The sequence below is a fragment of the Dendrobates tinctorius genome, unplaced genomic scaffold (assembly GCF_039654945.1).
Source record: "Dendrobates tinctorius isolate UK_male_01 unplaced genomic scaffold, ASM3965494v1 ptg000079l, whole genome shotgun sequence".
Lineage (NCBI taxonomy): Eukaryota > Metazoa > Chordata > Amphibia > Anura > Dendrobatidae > Dendrobates > Dendrobates tinctorius.
This window is the reverse complement of record NW_027361747.1, coordinates 1,138,000-1,164,680: the sequence shown is the minus strand read 5'-3', so window position 1 is coordinate 1,164,680 and position 26,681 is coordinate 1,138,000. Positions and strand designations below refer to the sequence as shown.

The 26,681-nt window shown below is 46.6% G+C and overlaps 1 protein-coding gene across 2 annotated transcripts in view; it reads left to right on the top strand.

The window, feature by feature from the left end:
• The window catches only part of BEND4 (BEN domain containing 4), a 173,428-nt gene that overhangs the window by 56,493 nt on the left and 90,254 nt on the right, over positions 1-26,681 (top strand). For both annotated transcript variants that reach the window (XM_073583424.1, XM_073583425.1), the window contains exon 3: positions 9,121-9,212. In XM_073583424.1, coding sequence (XP_073439525.1) covers positions 9,121-9,212 — 92 coding nt within the window. The remainder of the gene's footprint in view (positions 1-9,120; positions 9,213-26,681) is intronic.

Sequence of the window (26,681 nt, the reverse complement as noted above, 5' to 3'; positions counted from 1 at the left end):
CGCATGGAGAAAATGCTTCATGCGTTTGTGTGCGTTTTTTTGCGGGTTTTGGTGCGTTTTTTTGCGCATACGTGCTCATTACAATGCGCACGTATGCACACCCATAGAGTACAATGGGGGTTTTGCTGTAAAAAACGCATTGCGTGCGCATGCGTTTTTTTGGGGCAAGTCGGACGCACAAAAAATGCAACAGCTAAAAAGCAGCGCAAAAAAACGCAAGTGTGAAACCAGCCTTACTGGTCTCCATGTCCTCCTCAGGCCCCTTCCTTATATCTAGAGGTAGGCAGAGAGGTTGGACGGTTTTCATTTCGACCAAACCTGTAAACGGTGCCTAAGAGATCAAGGCACTACAGCGGATGATTTTTGGCATTTGGAGGACAAAGGGGTAATGAAAGGACAGTTAGGAAAAGTCAGCAGGGGTTCATCAAGGGGCATAGACACATTCCGGCTGAACATGGTAACTGAGCCAATTCAATTATCAGACCTTTTGTAAGGTAATTACGACTCTAGATAAGACGGGGAATACACTCCTAAAATCATTAAAAATCTGAACATAGAATGATATCCCACACACCATATCACAAACCTCTCCTCCCTTTTAATAAGTGAGCACGCCACAAGGTCTACACAGACCTCTGGCCACCTCATTTTAGTCTACATTGCACAACTGTTTATAGCTCCTTGTACAGCGTTAGGAGTAGGTCGGCCTGGGGGAGTATATGGTTCTTTTGGCACAGGGGTTGACGGTCCACTCTGGTGGGTGTGGTGGTAACTATTTCTCTAGGCAGGATGTAGTGCACAAGATACATCGGACAAGGTGGGGGTGCTTGGGTCTCCATCCAAGTCATTGAGGGACAGCTGGATTGCAGGTGCCCAGGTTGCCTGCACGCATAACATCTCCTCTCTGTGATGCCCCTAGGTTGTGGTCGGAACTTTTGGGGCCTGGGATTGTGAGGCGTGGTTGTCATCGGCCTGCGGCTGGGTGGAGGGGCAGATATTACCAGAGGGGACCGGGGCGCAGGAGTAGGCTGTGTTTTATTGTTAAGAAGCCTCCTCCATTGCGGTTTGATAATAAGGGCTTCACCGGCCAGAGCTGCAGCTCTATCCAAGGTCCACATTGTTCGCTCCCGGACCCATTTCCATATTTCTTAGGGGCACATGGCAAGAAATTGTTTTATAAGGAAGACGTTTTCTGCTTCCAGCCATCTCCGACATTCCTGAGACATCTTATGGGCATACATCCTAAACAATCTCCCCGTGGTGCATGGGAGGTCTCCCAACTGGGCCCTATATGAGTCTAGGGTGATAGCATGGTAATGTGAGACCCTGATCTCAGAATAAAAAGCAGCCTCCTTTTTGTTACTAGGTATCTTCATATTATTTTCTAGCCTTTTAACTCTGAAGCTAAATATCCAAAACACTGTATAGGCATACTGAAAAACTGAATCATTTATTATTTTAATGACTTCAGTAAAATATTTGTTGATTTAATATATATATATATATATATATATATATATATATATATATATACTAGATGGAGGCCCGATGCTATTGCATCGGGAGGGCAGTAATGTCACAATGGGGTCAGGCTTTGCAGCATTGAGAATTTAACCCCCCCCATGTGCTCACCCACCCATCACTTTTCCCATGCACTGACTTCTCCCGTCTGTGCTCTATTCTTTCACCTGTCTACCCCATGTGCTATCCCCCTTGTCTGCTGTCTCTCCTTCCTGTGCTGTGTTCTCCCTTCATGTGCTGTCCCGTTTGAGCTGTCTCACCCCTGTGCGCTTTCTCCTCCGCTATCTTCTCCTCTCATGCCATCTTTTCTTTGACCTGTGTACCCCATGTGCTCTCCCCCTTGTCTGCTCTCTTTCCAACACTGTGCTGTGTTCTTCCCCCATGTGTTCTCTCATTTGAGCTGTCTACCCCCGCCCCCGTGTGTCCTCTTTGCTGTGTGCACTCACACCTCCCCCTGTGTTAAAGGAGCAATGTTGGTGCTTTTTAAAGGGGTTTTCCCACGAATGGAAGTTCATTTTAAAAATTTTCTGTGTCTGGTCGTGTACAGAGCATACCACAGCTCCTGGTCAGGGGAGGAAGCAAAAGACAATACTTACATTACACCAGGAGATCGCAGAGGATACATTTTGTGAGGTAAAATATTGTTTAAAAACAGTGAAATATTTTACCTCACAAAATGAATCCTCTGTGATCCTCTGCTTTAATCTCGGTATTGTCTTTTGCTGATGGTACCATGCAAGACGGTGCGTACGGCGTATACAGTGTGTGTGGCGCTTACAGCATATACAGAGTGTGTGTGTGTGTGTGTGTGTGTGTGTGTGTGGTGCGTACGGCATATACAGTGTGTGTGTGTGGTGTGCACGGCATATACAGTGTGTATGTGTGGGTGTGTGTGATGCGACGGTGTTCTGCTGGTGGTACCGCCAGCAGTTTCCATATTGAGATACCCATCACTTGGGTGTCCCAATATGGCGGTCGGTGAACTTCTGCCATTTGGAATTCTGGGATCCGGACACATCTGGGCGAAACAGGATGTGAAGACATTACAAGGCAAGTATATATTAGATATAAGAATTAATATATATATATATATTTATTTATATATAAGATAAAAAAAAATGAAGGCAGCACCCAATTATAAATCTCAGATGTAGTTTAATTGCCCATGTGCGACGTTTCGGTTCCAAGTGTGAGAAAGGTCCACACTTGAGACCGAAACGTCGCACATGGGCCATTAAACTACATCTGAGAGTGCTGCCTTCATTTTTTTTGGATCTTATTATGAGGTTTGGTATATGCCTGGAAGGACTTCTTACACCCTACAGATTTTCTTTGATGCTGCTTTTTGATTATACAGTTGTGGCCAAAAGTATTGACACCCCTGCAATTCTGTCAGATAATACTCAGTTTCTTCCTGAAAATGATTGCAAACACAAATTCTTTGGTATTATTATCTTCATTTAATTTGTCTTAAATGAAAAAACACAAAAGAGAATGAAGCAAAAAGCAAAACATTGATCATCTCACACAAAACTCCAAAAATGGGCCAGACAAAAGTATTAGCACCCTCAGCCTAATACTTGATTGCACAACCTTTAGCCAAAATAACTGCGACCAACTGCTTCCGGTAACCATCAATGAGTTTCTTACAATGCTCTGCTGGAATTTTAGACCATTCTTCTTTGGCAAACTGCTCCAGATCCCTGATATTTGAAGGGTGCCTTCTCCAAACTGCCATTTTTAGATCTCTCCACAGGTGTTCTAAGGGATTCAGGTCTGGACTCATTGCTGGCCACCTTAGAAGTCTCCAGTGCTTTCTCTCAAACCATTTTCTAGTGCTTTTTGAAGTGTGTTTTGGGTCATTGTCCTGCTGGAAGACCTCTGAGGGAGACCCAGCTTTCTCACACTGGGCCCTACATTATGCTGCAAAATTTGTTGGTAGTCTTCAGACTTCATAATGCCATGCACACGGTCAAGCAGTCCAGTACCTGAGGCAGCAAAGCAACCTCAAAACATCAGGGAACCTCCGCCATGTTTGACTGTAGGGACCGTGTTTTTTTCTTTGAATGCCTCTTTTTTTCTCCTGTAAACTCTATGTCGATGCCTTTACCCAAAAAGCTCTACTTTTGTCTCATCTGACCTGAGAACATTCTTCTAAAACATTTTAGGCTTTTTCAGGTAAGTTTTGGCAAACTCCAGCCTGGCTTTTTTATGTCTCGGGGTAAGAAGTGGGATCTTCCTGGGTCTCCTACCATACAGTCCCTTTTCATTCAGACGCCGACGGATAGTACGGGTTGACACTGTTGTACCCTCGGACTTCAGGGCAGCTTGAACTTGTTTGGATGTTAGTCGAGGTTCTTTATCCAACATCCGCACAATCTTGCGTTGAAATCTCTTGTCAATTTTTCTTTTCCGTCCACATCTAGGGAGGTTAGCCACAGTGCCATGGGCTTTAAACTTCTTGATGACACTGCGCACGGTAGACACAGGAACATTCAGGTCTTTGGAGATGGACTTGTAGCCTTGAGATTGCTCATGCTTCCTCACAATTTGGTTTCTCAAGTCCTCAGACAGTTCTTTGGTCTTCTTTCTTTTCTCTATGCTCAATGTGGTACACACAAGGACACAGGACAGAGGTTGAGTCAACTTTAATCCATGTCAACTGGCTGCAAGTGTGATTTAGTTATTGCCAATACCTGTTAGGTGCCACAGGTAAGTTACAGGTGCTGTTAATTGCACAAATTAGAGAAGCATCACATGATTTTTCGAACAGTGCCAATACTTTTGTCCACTCTCTTTTTTATGTTTGGTGTGGAATTATATCCAATTTGGCTTTAGGACAATTCTTTTTGTGTTTTTCATTTAAGACAAATTAAATGAAGTTAAAAATAACAAAGAATTTGTGTTTGCAATCATTTTCAGGAAGAAACTGAGTATTATCTGACAGAATTGGAGGGGTGTTAATACTTTTGGCCACAACTGTATATATATACAGTATATATATATATATATATATATATATATATATATAAAATATAAGCTGAATATGTGATACTTAGCCTTGATATCAGATGGTCAAAAGATAAACTATTTCTGATTTCTGTTGTGAAAACCCCTTTATATTAACTTTAAGCAGAAGCCAGTAAATATGACTAAATTTATTTTTGGTAAAGTTAAACTCTCCTCAAATTTTACACCATGATTTTTCTGAACTACAGAGTGTCAGGCAAAAGGTTAAGAAAAGTAATACTCACCACTCACCTGTCTTGCTGTTCCCACAGCCCACCATCCAGTCCTTCTTGTATATTAATTTCTCCTACCCCAGTAATGCGCATCCTCTTTGCCTTCTTCAGGCTTTTGGCACGACTAGGCCTCTGATGTCTCTGTGTGCTGTGTGAACAGTGATGTCAAAGGCCTAACATGCCATAAATCTTGGCTGAACTGAAGAGGCTATAAAGGATGCTCGCAACTGGGAAAGGGGAAAAGGAAAAGCACAGAGGACTGGAAGGATGCAGGGAAGGTGAGTGACAAGGTGAGTATTAAAGGGATTGTCTCAGACAACCCCTTTCCAATAGCTATATTCCACCGTCTAAAATAAAAACTGCCTGTACTCATCTCCTGTGCCAGCTTCATTCCAGCGATGTTGATGCTAAGGCTCCTGGTGTAACAGGCCAGATTAACCCCCCGCCCCAAATATACCCGAGGTTAAAGTGGCCTAGGCCAGATTATACCCCTCCGGGTTAGAATCTACCCCAGCTGCTGTAGATCAGATTTTTCACACTTTTGAGAACCATCAAAAAAGGGGCCCCAGGCAGTGCACAGGGCCCCAAGGCATCACACAGGGGCAGAGACAGCGAATGGTTTCCCAGGTAGCACATGGGGGCCCCGGCACCGCACAGGACCCCAGGCAGCACACGGGGCCCCGGCACCGCACAGGACCCCAGGCAGCACATGGGGCCCCAAGCAGCGCACAGGGCCCCAGGCAGCACACGGGGCCCCAGGCAGCACACGGGGCCCCAGGCAGCACACGGAGGCCTCAGGCAGCGCACAGGGCCCCAGGCAGCACATGGAGGCCCCAGGCAGAGCACAGGAGCCACAAGCAGCACACGGGGGTCCCAGGCAGTGCACAGGGCCCCCGCAGCACACGGAGCCCCAGATAGAGCACAGGAGCCCCAGGCAGCGCACGGTGGCCCCAGGCAGTGCAAAGGGGCAGAGACAGCGAACGGGGTCCCAGGCAGCACACGGGGGCAGAGACAGAGCGCCAGGGGGGGGGAAGAGACTGTCTCTGCCCCCTTGTGTGCTGCTTTTGCCCCCCTGTGTGCTGTCTGGGACCCCCTGTGCGATGTCTGGGGCGTGTGCTGCCGGGGGCCCTGTGCTCTGTCTGGGGCGCCGTGTTCTGCAGGGGGCCCTGTGCGCTGCGTGGGGCCCCGTGTGCTGTCTCTGCCCCTTGTGTGCTGCCTGGGGCCCATGTGTGCTGCCTGGGGCCCCGTGTGCTGTCTCTGCCTCTTGTGTGCTGCCTGGGGCCCATGTGTGCTGCCTGGGGCCCCGTGTGCTGCCTGTGGGCCTTGTGCTCTGCCTGGGGCCCCGTGTGCTGCCTATGGCCCCTGTGCTCTGCCTGGGGCTCTGTATGCTGCGGGGGGCCCTGTGCGCTGCCTGGGGCCCCCGTGTGCTTCCTGGGGACCCGTGTGCTGTCTCTGCCCCTTGTGTGCTTCCTGGGGCCCCTGTGTGCTGCCTGGGGCCCCGTGTACAGTCTCTGCCCCTTATGTGCTGCCTGAGGCCCCTTGTGTGGTGCCCGGGGCCCCTGTACTCTGTCTGGGACCCCGTGTGCTGCCTGTGGTCCCTGTATTTTGCCTGGGTTCCCCGTGTGCTGCCGGGGGCCATGTGCGCTGCCTGGGGCTCCGTGTGTTGCCTGGGGCCCCGTTTGCTGCTTGTGGCCCCAGTGCTCTGCCTGGGGCACTGTGCACTTCCTGGGGCCGCCATGTGCTGCCTGTGACCCTGTGCACTGCCTGTGGACCAAGTGTGCTGCCTGGGGCCCCATGTGCTGCCTGGGGCCCCCGTGTGCTGCCTGGGAACCCGTTCGCTGTCTCTGCCCGTGTGCTGCCTGGGACCCTGTTCGCTGTCACTGCTGCCCCGTGTGCTGCTGTGTGCTGCTTGGGGCCCTGTGTGCTGCCTGGGGCCACATTCTTGATGGTTCTGAAAAGTGTGAAAAATCTGATCTACAGCAGCTGGGATATTCTGACCCAGAGGGGTATAAACTGGCCTAGGCCAATTTATACCCCGGGGTATATTCTGGGCGGGGGTTAATCTGGCCTGTTACACCGGGACTTGCATGGTGATGTTATGCCACTTGAGCCCTGCAGCCACTTTACTATCACACTTCAGACAAAATTGACACTTTGAAGAAGTGAGAGCTGCTGCTTTCAGACCCTCTCTGAAAGTAAGGTATCTCCAAAGGAAGTGAGAGTGAAGAACCAGCTAATTTAGTGCAGGGCTCGTGGCATACTAACATCATGCGAGTCCCAGAAGACCATGCGCCAGCACCAGAGGCTGCTTTTTTTTATACAGGGGAAAAATAACAATTGAGAAGGGGTTGTCTGAGTAGTAGACAACCCTTTTAATTTTACATGCTACTTTTCTTATGCTTTGGGATCTGGAGTGACCTCAGAGAATGGAATAATAAGGAATATTCAATTTGTATCAAATAAGTTCACGGCAAATCAAATTTCCTTTATAAAATTCATGTGATTTGCCAAATTCGTACCTTTGCTGATTCACTCAACTCTAGAAGCCAAGTACCGGTAACTATTTCCGAGACCTCTCAAATGGTCCAACCACCGAATTGTAGCTTGTCTGTGTGCTGGCACCTGCAAGCAAGGGCGCATAAATAGGTTATTTCTAATGTGAGAACCCTTTTAAAGAGAACGTGTCTATTTTATACCCCAAACCAACATCATGTACGAAAATGCGCTTTAATGCTGATTAAATTCTTAATTTGCTTATATAAATCAGTTTTGCAATTTTAGAGAAGTCCTTTGTTGACATTATATGCTAATGAGCTGCAAGTGCAGCTGGGCCGGACATTTCACTTGCAGCTCTCTTGCCTCTCTCCCTATTCCCCGCCTGCCTCATGTCTTTGACTGTGTAATGAAAACAGAAAGCGAGGCTCCCAAATATGTTACCATAAAGTGCGAGTAATAGGACAGATAGAGGTGTTCGCTCACCTGGATGAGTTGTGACCTGGAACAACTTGGTTGATCGTAGGGCAATGGATAGGCTATTTCTCCAGCCTCTGATCCACACCTGGGTGGGAAGAGACATAGGAGCGGTAATCCCCGAGCCAAGACGTTACAGCCTGGATGTGCGCTAAAAGATTCTTTATTCACACAACGTGTTTCGGAAGAAGGAATCTACCTGATTCCAAAAAGAATCTTTTAACGCACATCCATCCCATGACTTCTTGGTGGTGCCGAGACTACTGCTCCTGCTTCTCCTTCAGTCTCTTCTCCTGTCTCTGACTGACAGATCTCTGGCAGGTGAAAGTAGATCACTAAAACAGCAGTGATCTGTCAAATCAGCGACAGGAGGTGGCGAGGAATAATGAGAGAGGCAAAAACTGATTTCAAAAGTTAATATAAGGTTTTAATCATTAAAGCGCCGTTACATACCTACCGTTAGTTTGGGGTATAAAATCTTGATGACAGGTTCCCTGTAAGGTAAATCTTGGTGTAATGCCAAGAACAATAGAGTCATTTGTGACCAGAAAAAAGGCTAAAATTGAAAAATTTCTGAATAGATAAACAATTTGCACAATCGATGATCATATTATATTCGGTACATTATGTCCCCTTGTAGCTCGGTCAAGGCTGTGACTCTTAAAAAGACTGACATAAAATGTGGGTCATTTAGAGAGATGTCCAAATATCTGAATGCTATCAATAACAGCATGAGCTGGAATTGCAGTCATGGGGAACATGTTTCATTAACTTGTCCCTTTGTGACTGATCCACTTTAATTGGAAGCCCATTGTTTTATTGTAATGCGTAGGAATGTATAAAGCTTATATTGTTCCAATATTCATGGAGGATATGAGAATATCATTGAAAGAAAGTTTAGTACTTTTTTGACTTTCACCAAACTGCGTTATATGAATTATTGACATTGTCTACAAATCTCATGGTGGTCTTAGAAGAAACCGCCACTTGTCGTGAAACCATGGAAATATGTCACTAAGGTCAGATTTAAGAGTGACTTTAACTTCATGCTCAATCTCAAAGCATTAACCATCTGGAATGAATCTAATTAAGGTTATAATGACCTCATTTGCATTTCATTAGTAAACGAGAATAAAATTGAACTGCAGACTTTTACCGGGAATTACATTTGTTTAAGATTATTACCTCCTTTTACTTTAAGGGATACAGAAAAGTTTGTCTTTCATTACCTACACCTGTAGCCTTCAGAAGATTACCAGACTCAACAACATTCTTGAAGAAAAGTGACATTTTTGTTTCACAATTTCACGTTTTTTTATTATTTGTTGGTTTAGACGGCAGCTGCTGACTTTAGCGGGCGTGTTTGTGACTTTTTTGTCTTTTACAGTGCCGTGCCAGACAGTATTAGACTATTTGAAGACTGTTCTTCAACATCACAATCAGTTGATTATGACGCAACCCATAGATCAACCTTCTGAGGTAATGTACTGACAAGTCTTCTATCTAATGAAAACTGTTTAGGATACAATTAAAATGTGAGAATTCAGTTTTTGTCCAAGTTAGCAGCATTTTTATTGCGTAAACAGTCTTTTTTTTTTAACATAGGATTCTACTCAACCGATTGGCAGGTGTTTTATGTATAATGTATAGAATGCTAAATTAGTGGTGGAGACGTGGTTGGACTAGCAGGCACAAGGCAGCTAGTCCTGTAGTGTTAGGCCGGGATCACACACAGCGAGATACGGCCGAGTCTCGCAGGTTAAAACCAAGCTTTGGCACCGGCACTCTGGATCGCAGCGTGCAGCTCCATGTATTGCTGTGCGGCTGCACACTCCGCTCCGGAGTGCCGGCGCCAGAGCTTGGTTTTAACCTGCGAGACTCGGCCATATCTCGCTGTGTGTGATCCCGGCCTTAAGCTCCTGCTGAGAAAACACTGATTTTATTGAAAATAGAACAACCCAGTAAGTGACACATTGCTGGAATCAGGATCTCTTCTTCTACATCATGTTGCTCTCAGATTTAATAGCAAAAACCTGCTGACAGTTTCCTTTTAATATTCACTGGCTGGTACATTTATTTATACTGACCATACCTGTTCAATAGCACGAGGAAAAGGTCAAAAGTTATTTTTGGGACTGTCCTTTGGAGGAAAGATTGTGTGTGGACGACATATCTTGAGAACAATTACAGATCTGTTCTGTTGGGCAAAAATGTCAACCAGGATGCCGATATATCACGGGTAAAATAAAACTATTGTTCGCTGTTAAAAATTACCAAATGTTTCTTAAGACTGAAATTGTCTATTTTCATCTTTTTTACTCGACTTATATTGGGCATAGGAAGTCTTCTACTACCTTGCTCCTGACGACAAAATGCCCTACATGGAATAATAACATCTGATCTGATGTGCATTAGAAGGATGGGGTGGATGATGACACTGCTTCATATCAGCGATGGTCCAAGGAAAGTAGGTTAACTATTCATAGGATCCTTTTAGAATCTTTTACCCCCTATACACACACACCAAACCATTAATATGTTTGCGCAGTCCTTTAATTCCTTACGTACCGATGACCTACTATTGCGGTGAGCCCACCTCAAAGCCACGACATGTCAGCTGTTATAAACAGCTGACATGTGCCCGCAATAGGCGCGGACGGAATTGCGATCCTCCCGCGCCTATTAACTAGTTAAATCAGTGTTTGACAGTGGGCATTTAACTAGTACTTCTGGGGCCCGGTCGGAAATGAGCGCATTGCCGACCCCCGTCATGTGATCGGGGGTTAGCGACGCGTTGCTTTGACAACCAGAGGTCTCATAGAGACCTCTATGGTAGTTGCCGGCAAATTACTATGAGCGCCACCTGGTGGTTGGCACTCATAGCGATGCAGTAAATCTGCTACAAATAGGCGATCTGAGCATCGCCTATATGTAGCAGAGCCAATCAAGTGTGGCATGCTTCTAGCTATTGAAGCATGCCAAAAGAAAAAAAAAAGTGTTTAAAAAAAATAAGTTTTAATCACCCCCCTTTTGCCCCAAGCAAAATAAAACAATAAAAAAATCACACATATTTGGTATCGCCATGTTCAGAATCGCCCGATCTAGCAATTAAAAAGGGATTAACCCGATCGCTAAACGGCGTAGTGAGAAAAAAAATTAAACGCCAGAATTACGTTTTTTTGGTTGCCACGACATTGCATTAAAATGCAATAACGGGCGATCAAAAGAACGTATTTGCACAAAAGTGGTATCATTAAAAACGTCAGCCCGGCACGCAAAAAATAAGCACTCACCTGACCCCAGATCACGAAAAATGGAGACGCTACGGGTCTCGGAAAATTGCGCATTTTTTTTTAGCAAACTTTCAAATTTTTTTTTCACCAGTTAGATAAAAGAGAACGTAGACATGTTTGGTGTCTATGAACTCGTAATGACTTGGAGAATCATAATGGAAGGTCAGTTTTATCATTTAATGAAAAAAGCCAAGCTAAAAACAAGTGTGGGATTGCACTTTTTTTGCAATTTCACTGCACTTGGAATTTTTTTTCCTGTTTTCGATTACACAACATGGTAAAACCAATGGTGTTTTTCAAAAGTACAACTCATCCCGCCAAAAATAAGCCCTCACATGGCCATATTGACGGAAATATAAAAAAGATATGGCTCTTGAAAGAAGGGGAGTGAAAAACAAAAAAAACAAAAAAAACAAAAAAAAAAAAATCGAAAAAAGCTTCGGGAGTTAAGGTGTTAAAAGATAAATACTTGATCCTTTTATGACCCCAAAGTGCTGCTTCATGTTTTGAATCTGTGTCTGGAAGGGCGTTGAGGCGTGACGCTGTTCTTACAGATCCTTAGCCTCGTGTGTATTCCTGAACCACCAACTCCCTCCATGGTCCTGTCACTATGAATTTTGGTGCCTGGATGTAAATGTAGTCCACCTCCCAGGTGCTGCAGTGCATAGAGGTCTTTTAAAGCAGCATTGTCATCAGGTGTGGTATCATAGATTTGCATCCAACTGAAAAGGACAGAAGTGACGATCATTGTGAGGAGGAAAATCTTGGTAATCGGCTGTTTTTAACCAAACGTCATTGTTGTTGGTGTTCTCTGCTCTACTGTAGGGCCGATGGTCGCTCCGTGACAGGGATTTCCTCGCAATGCTCCTCCCTAATGTGCTTTTGGGTTTAATGCTGGTAAATCATACCGCCTTTCATGGTGACGATTGACTGGAATTTTAATTTTCGTAGTGGATAGACCTATTATACTGTCTTAGGGGAGCCCAAAAGTTAAGGGGGTTTTACACAGAGCGATATCGCTAGCAATATCGCTATGACGTCACCGATACTTACCTCCAACCGGCTCCCCCGCTGTCCATCGCTGATCGCGCGAGATCGGCCGGCTCCATTTCTCGTCGGGCGCTTCCTGCTGGCGCCGACGAGCGACGTGTGGACGCGGACGGGAGGACGTCTTCATCGCCGCGTCTGATAGGTAAGTATCGTCCGCTGTATCGCTGTGAGATCTGCCTGTGTGGCAGCTCACTAGCGATCATTTCGCGATGCACCAGCGATCCTGACCGCTGGTGCATCGCTAAATGTAAGAGGGCCTTTAAGGGCATTGTCCAGGATTTCAATTAATTGGGAAAAAGTTGATAAAAACTAAACACAATACTCACCTGCCTGTGTTATTGGAGACATTAACAACTTTAGTTCTTAGTTAGAACCTCTTTAGCCAACAATTATTTTTTGCCTTTGGCCAGGGGGTTAGTCCTAAATGCGTCTTTGTACCAAGTCCTTTGCGGAATCACTGAAGATTAGACATCCTCATCATTCCTCTCTAACATTCACTTACTTTGTAATTACAGACTACTTTTATCCTGCTTTATCGTCACTTTTCTGCTTTTTTTTTTAGGTTGCATGTAAATTATGATAATGACATTGTTTGTTCACAGCAATGATTTGCTCTCAAACGAGAGCGGTATCGCCAAAATTCCCACAAGTCTCCGAGAGTTTTTGAAGGTAGAGGACACCGTAGCTTCCTGCAAAGTTTCCAACTCTCACATTACTTTGATGGAAGGTGTCTTGATATGTTAATTGAAGATGACATTTTATCTCGTTCATAGCTTTTATGGTTACCCACACTTTTTCTAAGTCCCATAGGACCTCAGATGCATCATGATGAGGAGAGTCAAGATTCATCTTAAGTAACTGTTAATACTTCCTTTCTTCAGAAACCAAATATGGATGTGTGCACGATATTAACCATAATGATCTTACAGTGAAAATGGCATTGTATTTTATTGCTATGTTAACCCCTTCACGACTTTGCAACTTTCCGTTTATGCGGTTTCATTTTTTGCTACCCTTCTTCATAGAGCCATAACTTTTTTTTATTGTTTTGTCAATATGGCCATGTGAGGGCTTGTTTTGGACAAGTTGTATATTTGAATGACACCATTGATTTTTACCATATTGTGTACTGGAAAACGGGAAAAAAATCCAAGTGTGATGAAATTGCAAAAAAAAAAAAAATGCAATTCCACAATTGTTTTTTTTTTTTTTTTTTTAACCATGTTAATTAAATGCCAAAACTGACCTGCCATTATGATTCTCCAGGTCATTACGAGTTTGCAGATACCAGAGATTGACAGCGGCAATGTAACATGTTAAATGATCCCAGCAAAGAGCAAACAGATGAACGGCATACTAGGGCATACAAATCACCACATTAACAGACGGAGCTATTTATTTGAAGTATTGCGGTATATATTTCAGTCAAAAAACAGAGGTGCTTGCATGAAAAAACATGAATATTTCAATGTGAAGAGAAAAAAGGAGAAATATGCAGCACTCACCAATATAGCTGAAAAACTGTGCATCTTTATTTCACATAAATTCCATCAATAGATATGTGGACATGCAGGACGTTAGAGGAATGCTAGGGGAGGGAGGGCCGTATCGCGATTACTCGCTTCTTTGGTAGAAGCGAGTAATCGCGAAACGGCCATTGTCCGGCACCTCCCTCCCCTAGCATTTCTCTAACGTCCTGCATGTCCACATATCTATTGATGGAATTTATGTGAAATAAAGACGCACAGATTTTCAGCTATATCGGTGAGTGCTGCATATTTCTCCTTTTTTCGCTTCACATTTAACATGTTAACAGCCACGGTTGGCTCACAATTCCACCCATGGCTGTTAAAAGCACACGTCAGCTGATCAAATCAGCTGTCATGTGCCGGCAAAGATGCAGTCTCAGCACAAGAGCCTGAATCAAAGGCAGGGACATTACAAATGAGTTATCTATACGTCATAGGTTATCAAGGGGTTAAAGGGAGCCTGTTAGCAACAAAAACACTATTTACCTTCAGATATAGTGGTAATATGCAGGTAAATAGCGTTCTAATCCCTCCTGGCTGGCATACTGGAAGTGTGACGGACTCAGCTCCTGCTGAGCCCATTTTTTGAGTGGACCCTCTGGGTCGTGGCACCCACCCACCGAGGGCGAGCTGACCTTGTGAGAATCCACCCCCTATACAGGGAGTGTCAGGGGCAAGACCAAGGGGGTGAGCCACCACGACTGCTGGGACCAGACGGCCGGCTCAGGGGACACTAGACGAGTGTCTGACGACAAGGACGAGCAGGAAGCAAGACGAGACTAGACGTAGGTGCAAGGTATCTTCATTAGAATAACACATACAGAGTAAACAAGCAAAACGTGCGAGGTGCGCGCGTGGGCACGCCAAGGTCCATAACATGGTACGTGCCAGATGGCACGCCTAGGCACAGGTAATGGCATGATGGCATCGGACTCCGGACTGCTGGCAAACCGACAGGGTCCAGGGATCAGGCTGCGGACGTCAGCTCCGGACATCAGGCCGTAGTCATCTGGTTCCGGACCTCTGGCAACGGTCGGCAGGTTCCGGGCATCCGGCAGGCAAACCAGGGTTCAGGCAAGGAGGCACGACAGATATCCAAGCAGGGTGCGTGTTTAGGGAACACGTCAAGGTCCAAGGCTAGGTGCGTGTGTAGGGGACACGCCAGGGTCCAAGGCTAGGTGCGTGTGTAGGGGACACGCCAGGGTCCAAGGCTAGGTGCAAGGCAAGGTGCGTGTGTAGGGGACACACCAGGGTTCAAGACTAGGTGCAAGGCAAGGTGCGTGTGTAGGGGACACGCCAGGGTTCAAAGCGAGGTGCGTGTGTAGGGGACACGCCAAGGTTCGCAAACGAGACAGGGTGCGTGTGTAGCCACGCCAAAGCATAGAATAAGACCGAGTGCGTGTAGAGACACGCCAAGGCACAAGGTACAAGACAGAGTGCGTGTAGAGACACGCCAAGGTACAAGAGAGTGCGTGTAGAGACACGCCAAGGTACAAGACAGAGTGCGTGTAGAGACACGCCAAGGCACAAGACAGAGTGCGTGTAGAGACACGCCAAGGCACAAGACAGGGTGCGTGTAGAGACACGCCAGGGTTCAGAGCAGGGCTGCGTGCTAGGAGCTACGCAGGGACGCACACCTCACTGGCCAATGCACACGGCTGTAACGCCAGCACGAGGCACGACTAAGGCACAGGAGGGGGCAAAGGAACCTTCGTGCTAGGAGCCACGCCAGGTTCAGGGCAGGGTGCGTGCTAGTAGCCACGCCAGGGTTCAAGGCAGGGTGCGTGCTAGGAGCCACGCCAGGGCACAAGGAAGGGCTGCGTGCTAGGAGCCACGCAGGGGGCACGCCACACTGGCCAGTACACACGGCTGTACACAAACACGTGGCACTTACCACGGCACAGGAGACGGCCAAGGGGAACCCACGACGGGGTTCAATGCAAGGACAAGGCAGGGAACAAGGCAAGGAATACAGGCAGAAACAGAGCCAGGTCAGAGAGAGGACAGAGTCTAGCAGCGGAGCGTAGGCAGAAGCCCAGAGCCGGGCCAAGGGAAGACCTTGGGACTAGACAAAGAAACGAGCACTAAGGAGAGGAGAAATGGTGCGTGTGCCAGGGAGCACTACAGAGCACCATAGGAGAGAGCGAGGCAGAGCAAGCAAAGACTGAGACCATAGGGAGGAACACAAAGCAAGGAATAGCAAGGCAGAGAACACAGGGAGGACTACAAGTCAAAGCATAGCAAAAGCAAGACATGGCAAAACAGGCGAGGCAGAGAACAAAGGAAGGACTACAAGTCAAAGCATAGCTAAGGCGAGACATAGCAAAACAGACTAAGACAAAGAACAGCAGAAGGACTACAAGGCAAAGCAAGGCAAAGACAAACATGGCACGAGAGACAACACAAGACATGGCACAAGACAAGAGGCGGAATACGAGCACGGAGCGTGTGCAGAGACGCACTACAGAGCAAAGTGCAAGGGCACAGAATAGAGGGAGCGACCCCACAGACCCAGAGCCTTGCAGGGAAGCAACACAATAATCAGGCACTGAGCATAGGAAGAGGCGGCCTGATATAGGGCATAGCACCTCCTCCTCCAGGTCAGGACCAGGGGAGAACTTCCGGATTCTAGACATGACGAGATGATAGCAGAACCAGACAGTGCAGGATCTTAGGAAACGTCACATGATCAGGGTTTCAGACATGACGAGATGATCACCGAACCAACCAGTGCAGGATCCTAGGAAGAACACATGATCCGGGATTCTAGACATGACGAGATGATTGCAGAACCAGACAGTGCAGGATCTTAAGAAGCATCACATGATCAAGGACTCCAGACATGACGAGAAGATCACAGAAGGCAGAGCAGAAACGCAGGGATCCTGCAGCTCAGACATGAGGTGAGTCTGCACACAGCTCTAGCGAACATGCAGGACAGCAGACAAAACATGCGCATGCACATCGCTCCAGGAGTTCTTGAGACAAACAGACATGGCAGACATGGCGGACGTGACAGGAAGCGCGAGTATAGGGTGAAACTGAAGTTGTATCCTCCTTGCAGCCGTTCGTTTCCAGTCATTGGTGTTGAGCAGGGAGCGGCTACAGTCATTGCTCACTACACAGTGAGTGTGTTGACTGCCATGTGTATGGAAGGCTTTAGCTGTGTTTATGTGTGTACAATGCGATAGTGGGGATAAATCATTACCAGACTACCAGCTGAGACTTATTTTGCACAGGTACAAAGGATTGGACTTTGAAGTCCACCATATCTATTCCTTCTTACCACTGGCATCAGAGTGTAAAGGGTAACAAGCAGGAACGCGGGATGCAGTGACAGTACGCAGGCAACAGAGCAAGGGTTAACAGGATTTATTTACAGGGGAAGTACTCCACACAGGGAGGTGAAGAGTTAAACAGTATTAAAGGTAAGGTACAATGCAATGTTTCAAATATTAGCAAATGTATAAGGAAGTTCTAATACTGCAGCTCCTGCTGTGAACTCAATGGTGTCGACAACGGCCGATGCAGTGTCCTCATTAATGGGGTCAAGGAGACAACAATACCCCCGTCTTCTGGTGACAGTGGTCGGTCTCCAGTACCTTCCACTGCCCGTAGTCCATATTCTGTAGTGGCCAAGCAACAGTAAGGGCCATAGGATGCTCTACGCTCGACGAGACTCCTGCACCACTCTCCTCACAGTGTCAGCCAAGTGTACCCAAAGCGGCTGACGAAAAAAGGGGCCACGATCTGATACGGGCCCCACGTGGCTCAGAAGTTGTTTAACGGCAAGGTCAAGGTTAAAGGGTCTGTCCTTTATTCGGTCACTAGTATGGGGCATGTGTGTAGTACTCACGGACACGGATTGCCCTGCGTCTCGCTTACTGGAAGTCACCGGCACATACTATTCATCTCTCTCGCTCTCTGTCCCCACCTGCTGGCAGCGGAAAATGATGGTCACTGGTCTGCGGGGCACTGGTACCTCCCGGACGAAGTACTTCTCTCTCTCCGGCTGCAGCATGACCGGCTCTGCTCTGTCCTGCAGCGGCTCTGCACTGTTCTGCACCCAACTTCTCTCCTGGCAGCGGCCCCGCTCTAAACGGTCGGACCATGCCGCAATGCCGTCACCCAGAGGGGGAAGGGGCAGCCAAGCACGCCGCTCACCGCGCTCCTGCACACTGATCTGCTCTGGCGCCAAACTGCTGTGTTTCACACCCTTTGCCCTTTTATCTGCCGGCTGCTGCGCGCCCTTTTCCTCAGTCTCCTCCCACCACCCTCAGTCAACAGGAAGGTGTCTCTCCCCCGGGCTTCCCTCAGGCTGCAGGGGAAGGTCCGCCTCCTCAAAGCTGTCCCCCGGGAACAGAGGATGCAGCCTCTCAAGTTCCGGACCCAGCATGCAGGTACCTGTGGTCCGGTCCACCTCCCTTACAAGAGTAGGGAGACCCCATGGTCGTCCGATCTCACAACAATTGTCAGGTTTTCCATTTTTTAACATGAGCGAGAGGCATATCAACTCTTCTTAGGAAAACCTTTTGTCCTTATTGTCGTCTCATCTTATTAAATTCATAAAAATGCAAGGTGTTTGTAAAAACAAGCAACTTTTCAAGTTGTTTTTTTTATTAAAACTTGTATTCTCATGATCAGAAAGATTTTTAATTCTATAGTTTATAGCTCGTTGCATAAGTAAAGATGTCTGGTTTCTTTGGCAAGGAGCGCATGCTTACAAGCTGTTGGCTATACAACATGCAGCACTGCTGTGATGATGGCCACAGCGTTGGACCCAGCCGACTTAACTACCCCTGTCTTTGCTTGCAGCATGGGAGGTCGCACAGTTTGGGCTGAAAGCTCTGCCATGCCGATGACCCAAACTGTCAATAATCTGGAGCACACTGCTCCCTGATATGCGGGAATCCAAGAGGCCGAGTAGCGGCGCGCTCTTGAAGTGAGGCAGCCTATTTAAAGAGGTTCTCCCACAAACAAAAGTTAATTTTAATCAATAGATCTTGGAATAATAATGATTTCCACAATTGGATGTGTTTATAAATAATGTTCCTGTGCTGAGATAATCTTATACATGTGCCCCTGCTGTGTACTGTGTAATGGCCGTGTCTGACCGTACAGGGACATAGTCTGATCATACCACAGTTCCTGGCAGGGAAGGGAGGGAGAAAAAGACAATACGGCATGGGATCACAGCTGATTCTTTCTTTCTTTTCTCGAAGTAAAGCATTGATTAAAAACAGGCAGGGAAATGTTTTACCTCACAAAAGGAATCAGCTGTGATCCCTGCAGTAATGTCTGTATACTCCCTTTTTGCTCCCCCCCCCCCCCCGCCCCCGCCCCCGCCCCCGCCCCGGGAGCTTTGGTACGATCAGACCATGTCCCTGTACGGTCAGACACGGCCATTACACAGTGCACAGCAGGGGCACATGTGTAGGATTATCTCAGCACAGGAACATTTTATTTAAACACATCCAATTGTGGAAATTATTATTTTTCCAAGATCTATTGATTATAATTAACTTTTATTTGTGGGAAAACCTCTTTCAGCCTGCAGGCTTGGTCTCTGTACAAACATAAATGCAGGCAGGATGTTGTGAGCAGCCATTACAGGAACGATTGAGCCTTTTTACTAACACTTGGCCACCAAAGATCTTTAATGTGGCGAACAAGTGAATCACAAAGTATTTTAGACAATTGTAAAACTGCTCAGTATACATTGATTAAGTTTACCTGATATAAAACTTTAAAAAAATGAATATCCTTATTAGTAGTTTGCTTCTAAAGAACTACTGGTTTATTGAACATTTGATTGATTGATCGATCGATCGTCCGTTCTGTGACAGTCACGCCAATCAGAAGATCTGCTCAATAGCAGCTGCAGCTCTCATCTGTCCTTACTGCCCAGCGCATAGATTGTCTGATCAATTTCAGTGCAATTAATCTTGTGGTTTGTTGCGAAGATTCTACAGATCAATGATGCTGCAGAGTTCAAACCTATATTTTAGACATATGTATAATCAATATGCAGTGTGCACACAAGCCAGTCTGTCACAGGGGCGGATATGGGTAAGGATGCAGTCCGGCGTTCTAGGTCTTTCATTCCCTCCAAACAATGATTTGCTGTTTGTTTTTCCCTTTGCCACATAAAGTGTCGATGGGCCTGGATCTGCTTTACCAAGTGATTAAAGTAAGAGACCTCGCCGGCTGTTATATAGAATATATTGCAGATTCAGACATCTAGTCACTTTTGACCTATTGATAAGCCCTTCCTTGTGACATGATCCCAACAAATATACGGACATTATCCATAAAATGTCCCTTAGTATGACATTTAAATATGCAGAATGTATCTGGTACTAACATTACTGATAACTTTCATATGTATTTATATTTATTTACAGGGTGGGCCATTTATATGGATACACCTAAATATAATGGGAATGGTTGGTGATATCAACTTCCTGTTCGTGGCACATTGGTATATGGGAGGGGGGAAACGTTTCAAGATGGGTGGTAACCATTTTGAAGTCAGCCATTTTGGATCCAACTTTATTTTTTCTGCTCTTGACACACTGATAGCAACACCGCAGAAGAAATGCTAGTCTAAGGGGTTCAGATTCCTTGTAGGAATGCTCGGACCTGACACCAAATAATGTGGGGGTGCACCATCTTGCTGGAAAAACTCAGGGAACGTGCCATCTTCAGGGCATAAAGAGGGCAACACATCATCATGTAGCAATTTCAGATATCTAGTGGCATTGAGGTTTCCATTGATGAAGAATGGCTCCACTATCTTTGTACCCCAAATACCTCACCATACCATCAATTATGGGTGTCAGGTCCGAGAATTCCTATATGATCAGTTCCCTGGAAAGTGGATTGGTCATCATGGGCCAGTTGAATGGCCACCAAAGTCTCCCGATCTGAGCCCCTTAGACTTTAATCTTTGGGGTCATCTGAAGGCAGTTGTCTATGCTGTGACGATACGAGATGTGCAGCATCTGAAACAACGGATACTGGAAGCCTGTGATAGCATTTCTTCTGCAGTGTTGCTATCAGTGTGTCAAGAGTGGTAGAAGAGGGTTGCATTGACAATCCAACACAATGTGCAGCACTTTGAACACATTTTATAAGTGGTCATAAACTTTTAAATAACTCATGAAATAATAAAGTTACGTTAAAACCAAGCACACTGTTGTTTTTCATGTGAAATTCCCAATGAGTTTGATGTGTCACATGACCCTCTTCCCATTGAAAAAAATAAAGTTGGATCCAAAATGGCCGACTTCAAAATGCCCACCATGGTCACCACCCATCTTGAATTAGATCCCTTGCGTGCTGCCTCCATTTTTATTCCTTTTATATTTCTATGGATAGATATGAGTTAGATAGATAGGTATTAGGGCTAGCGGAACGTACCAAATAATAAAATAATAGTAAGGTGCGTTCGCAGCCTGGGGTCCACGGTGCAGGGGTGGTAAACTGCTGCTTAGTAATGGCGGAAGTATAAAGCGGTGTACAAAAGGTCACCCAGTGTGAACAGAAGCAAACTCTGTTAACTCACAGAGCCGTGCTACCGCAGAACATAAATGCCTGTGCCTGTTTAGCTCACAGAGCTCGGCCACGGAGCGCACAGAAAGCGGTCACAGAACTCTGCCCCAAGGACACTGGATCAGAGTCCCTCCAGACCTTCTGAGCGTGTGGCGTCTTACCTGTGGACGCCACTATAGATGCTGACTATGGAGAGTCGAGCACGTGCACCGTGGACACTGATGCCTGTCTCAGACTCTGTCCTACCTACACCTAAGCCTGGGCAGGCTAGGCTGCACAACACATGCGTACCAAGGGTAGGGGTTTCTTAATGAGTCATTCACCAGAGACATTGATACATGCATAGGACACTCACTCCTCATAGTCTGATAATGCAGTCTATACTAGCGCATGGCTGAGCGGCCATGCAAACCTTTTATAGCCATGTCCTTCCGGGACCTTCCTGACCTTTCTGCTGGTCCAGTCCGAGCTGGAGAAGGACCTGAGCATGTGACCTCCGATCTCCAATGAGAGATCGTCCCACGGGCATGCTCAGTGGACCGAAAGGAGGACTTAGTCCCTGGAGTAGCTTGCTGCTGACCAGCATGCGTCTCTATAGCTGGGCCAGAGGTGGCAGCAGCAACCAAACCCACAAAGCTGGTTTGAGCAGAGCGCCGGGATCGACGAGTCTGCTGAGCAGGTTCCTCTGCGGCCGAAGAGGAATGGGAGACTGCCGGATGCAAGGCTCGGGATTCCTGCTGTGCAGCGACAGGAACCCAACGCCTAACATTGTCCCCCACCCTTCTGAGCCTTGCTACGCTCAAATGCCGCAATAAGGAGTGGAGCGTGGATGTTCTCCACTGGCTCCCAGGTCCGAGCCTTTGGACCATGACCCTTACAATCCACCAAATAAAACTTTTTACCATGCACCACCCTGCATCCCACAATGGCATTGACCTCAAACTTGTCCGAAGACAGGTCTGATGTTCCTGCAGATTACTCGGAGAACCGGGACATGTGCACAGGTTTAAGGAGGGACACGTGGAAGGTGTCAGAGATAGCCAAGTGCCTCCACCGCCCAGTCTGCCACCCTAGTGTCGGTGGATGACACGGGCATGGGCACAGGAACATGAGGATGTTGGCCGTAGTTAAGGAGGAATGGGGTCTGGCCTTTGGAATCGGCCACAGTGTTGTTCAAGGCGAACTCTTCCCACGGCAACAAGAATGCCCAGTCATCCTGCCTGGCCGAGACAAAATGTCGGAGATATGTGACCAGGGTCTGGTTGGCCCTCTCTACCAACCCGTTCGTCTCGGGATGATAGGCCGAGGAGAGATTCAGCTCAATACTGAGCTACCGTCAGAGCTCTCTCCAGAACCGAGACGCAAACTGGGGACCCCGGTCACTGACAATCTTGTCTGGCATGCCATGTAACCGAAAAACGTGTTTGATGAACAACACTGCTAGGCCATGTGCGGAAGGTAGCCGAGAGAGAGGCACCAAGTGCACCATTTTAGAACAATGGTCGGTGACGACCCAAATAACTGTGCTGCTACTGGACTTGGGTAGACCCACCACAAAGTCCATGCCAACCATCTCCCAGGGCCTGTCCGCCACCGGTAAGGGGTAAAGTAACCCAGCGGGTCGTTGCCGGGAAGGCTTATTGGCGCAGGAGACACACGCCTGAATATAGTGTTTGACGTCACGAGTAGAGATGAGCGACTTTGCCTTTTTTAGGGCTTTCTCAAAAGTTGATTCGAACGTGAAAAGTCGAAGGTCCGACTGAAACACGAAACCCAATGCAAGTCAATGGGGAAGCAAAGTCGGCAGGGAGTGGAGGACAGTAAACACACCAACATGCCAGACCGCTTTTTTAAAGTACGTGAAAACTCTCTCTCTCCGGACACTGCACATGTCATCTCGTTGCCCACAGTGCCTTGCTCAGTGGCTGAAAAAAGTCACGTGCAAGCATTCTGGGAAGTCCGACTTTGGCGCTCGGGTCGGCGACCGCATGGCCGACCTCACGCTATGGTCGGGGTTCGCGCGGCGAAACCCGACTTTGCGAAAGTCGGCGACTTTTGAATTTGACTGACCCATTTCGCCCAACTCTAGTCACGAGCCATATGCGGCCACCAGTACGTCCTTGCCAAAAGCTCAACCATCCGCTTAGTACCAAAGTGTCCACCCACCCTGGACGCGTGAGCCCAAGAGAGGACCTCCGAACGCAAACGGGCAGGGTCAAAAGTCTTGCCCGAGGGTACAGACTCAAGGGTGACCGGAGCCACTCTCCTCAGGCTCTCAGATGGTACAATTAACCGAGGCTCTTCCTCCGCTGACACCACGGAGCGAGAGAGCGCATCGGCCCGGACATTCTTCTCACTGGAAAGGAAGTGTAGGGTGAAGTGGAACCGGGAGAAGAAGAGAGACCATCGGGCTTGGCGAGAATTTAACTGCTGGGTGGTTTGAAGAGAGACCAAGTTTTTGTGGTCAGTGTAAACTTGGAAGGGATCAGGGCTGTGGAGTCAGAGTCGTGGAGTCGGAGCTCATTTTGGTGGAGTAGGAGTCGGTATAAAATGGTCCGACTCCTAAAATATATAATTAATTGGGTACAGTAGTTCAATGCAGAATGTGCTGAATATTTTTTCATAGGAATTTGGGAAAGTTATGAAATGTCCTATAAATGGCTGTTCTATTCCTGATCTAAGGCTCCATTCACACACAGCGTTTTTGCTGCGTTTTTTGAGGATACGTTTTTCAGCTGCAAAAGCAGATCAGCTTTTTAAAAACCGCATCACCTGAAAGGTTTTTGAGCTCATAGATAATGTTTTCAATAGCAAAAGCAGATTGGAAATCTGCTCTATCCATTTATCCATATCTGTCTATCCATATCTTATCTGTACCAAAAAGAATGAAAGCCGGGTAGCACACAGACTAACACTCCTTTATTTTTTAGCACCAGTCAGGTACACCTCATAGCTGCCCAAAAGGACGCCCAGGACAGGCATTGCTCGTCTTCAGTAACACATCAACATCAATTGATAGTTGGAATAAATAGACTGCATTCACCACATCTTAAGGTGCAGGCTTTATTTTCAAGTGTAGGTGTGTGCAGTATAAGGTTCTGCAGCAGCTGAGGTGTGCAGTATGAGATTCTGCGGAACAGTATGAGGTTCTGCCCCCCCAGTTTTGATCCTGGCTAAAACCATTTCTTATAGATATGGCGAACCCTCAGGTAACCCTAAATGAAGGTCAATGGACACAGGTGGCTGAATAGAAGGAATTGCTTAATCACCTATTTACCGTGACTAAAAAATTACAAGCTGAGGATTTAACTCCTGGCATTTTCATAAGGGAGTGGAAGAACTTGCTATTTTGCCTGTCCCAAAGAGGAGATTTAATCGCAGATGGCATTTCTGCTTCAATGAAACGGAGAGAGACACCTATATTGGAAAATAAAATTTTTCTGGCAGCTGTTTATGTGGACCCAAGTCATCGTATATTGCTTGATGATCAACAGCTTACTAAAGGTAGCAGTTAGGATGAGTGGCCTACAGGAGGACTGCCAGGCGCAAGAGGACTTGGGTCCTGACAGTGCTACTGCTGCCATATCTTCATCCTCATCAGATGAGGAGTTTGACTTTGACAAGTATTTGGATGACATGGAGCAGGCAAAGCGTTGCCGCAAGGAAAAAGATTTCACTCCGTCTCCTATAGCAAGCAGATTGACTATATTTCAGCAAAATGTTTCACTTGCTCTCAAATAAAAAGAAAAATTCAACCGTTCATCAAAACTGACTGTGCATGAGGCAATTCCTTTATACTTGGAAATTGTTAGAGATGTTGCCCATGTGGTTACGGCTTTGCCTCCAACCCAAGTTAGTGTAGAGAGGTTGTTCTCTGGCCTTAAAATTATTAGGTCAGATTTTAGGTCATCTATGAAGGAGGATCTGATGGAGGCAATTCTATTTCTTAGAACAAATTCATAGACTGCACAAATGTTATTTAGTATGTTTTTGTTGAAAACTGTTTTTTGCCACTTACATAGTTTATTACATAGTGTTATATATATATATATATATATATATAGAGAGAGAGAGAGAGAGAGAGAGATATACTGTATATATATATATGTAATCGATATTACATAGTGTATTACATATTTACAATTTATTACAGTTTTTTGTGTTCTAAAGTTGTATTCCAATAAATATATATTATGTTCTGTCTAAATGTCTTGATTATTGTATCATAAAAATGATTAAATGTCTGATGTTCACATTGTACTACAATAAATTTTTCACTTTAATATAAGCAATATATGTCGGAGTCGTGGAGTCGGAGTCGGTGGAAGGGAAATTGAGGAGTCGGAGTCGCAGGTTTGGCTTACCGACTCCACAGCCCTAGAAGGGATAGCGAGCCCCCTCCAGGAGGTGTCTCCATTCAGAAAAGGCCAACTTCATGGCTAGCAACTCCCTGTCCCCAATGGAATAGTTCCTCTCCGCCGGCGAGAAGGTCTTGGAAAAGAAGCAAGGATGCTTCCGACCTTGAGCATCCTTTTGGAACAGGACTGCTCCAGCACCGACGGACGAGGCATCCACCTCTAAAATAAATGGCTTATCCACATTGGGGCGATGTAAAATGGGAGCGCTAGCGAAGTGGGACTTGATGGAGAGGAAGGCCTTGGAGACCTCCTCTGACCACAATTTAGGATTCGCTCCCTTCTTGGTGAGGGCAACCAAGGGAGCTACCAAAGTCGAGAAGTGCGGGATGAATTAGCGGTAGTAGTTAATAAATCCCATAAAGCGCTGCACCGCTTTGAGGGAGTGAGGCTCCTGCCAATCTATCACCGCCTGAAGTTTGGCAGGATCCATGGCCAACCCCTGGCCGAGATGATATAGCCTAAGAAAGGCAAGGACTCCTGCTCAAATAAACATTTCTCCAACTTGGCATATAGGGAGTTTGCCCATAGGAGCTCAAAGACTTTGCAAACATCCTTCTGGTGGGAGTCTATATATGGAGAGTTGATGAGGATATCATCCAGATAGACTACAACCGAGGTGGTGAGCATATCCCGGAAGATGTCGTTCACAAAGTCTTGGAAGACGGCAGGAGCATTACAGAGCCCGAAGGGCATCACCAGGTATTCATAATGCCCATCCCTGATGTTAAACGCCGTCTTCCATTCGTCTCCCTCACGGATGCGAATCAGGTTGTAAGCACTCTGCAGATCCAGCTTTGTGAAGACCCTCGCTCCTCGCAGCCTATCAAAAAACTCAGATATCAGGGGCAAAGGGTACTTGTTCTTAACAGTGATGGCGTTAAGACCCCTGTAATCTATGCATGGATGTAGTTCTCCATTCTTCTTCTGCACGAAGAAAAACCCGGCCCCTGCAGGTGACACTGACTTCCTAATAAAGCCTCTTGCCACATTCTCCCTCATGTACTGAGACATGCCCTCTGTCTCTGGGAGAGATAAGGGGTAGACTCTACCCTGGGGAGGCTCCAAACCCGGCAAGAGGTCAATAGGACAGTCATAGGGGCAATG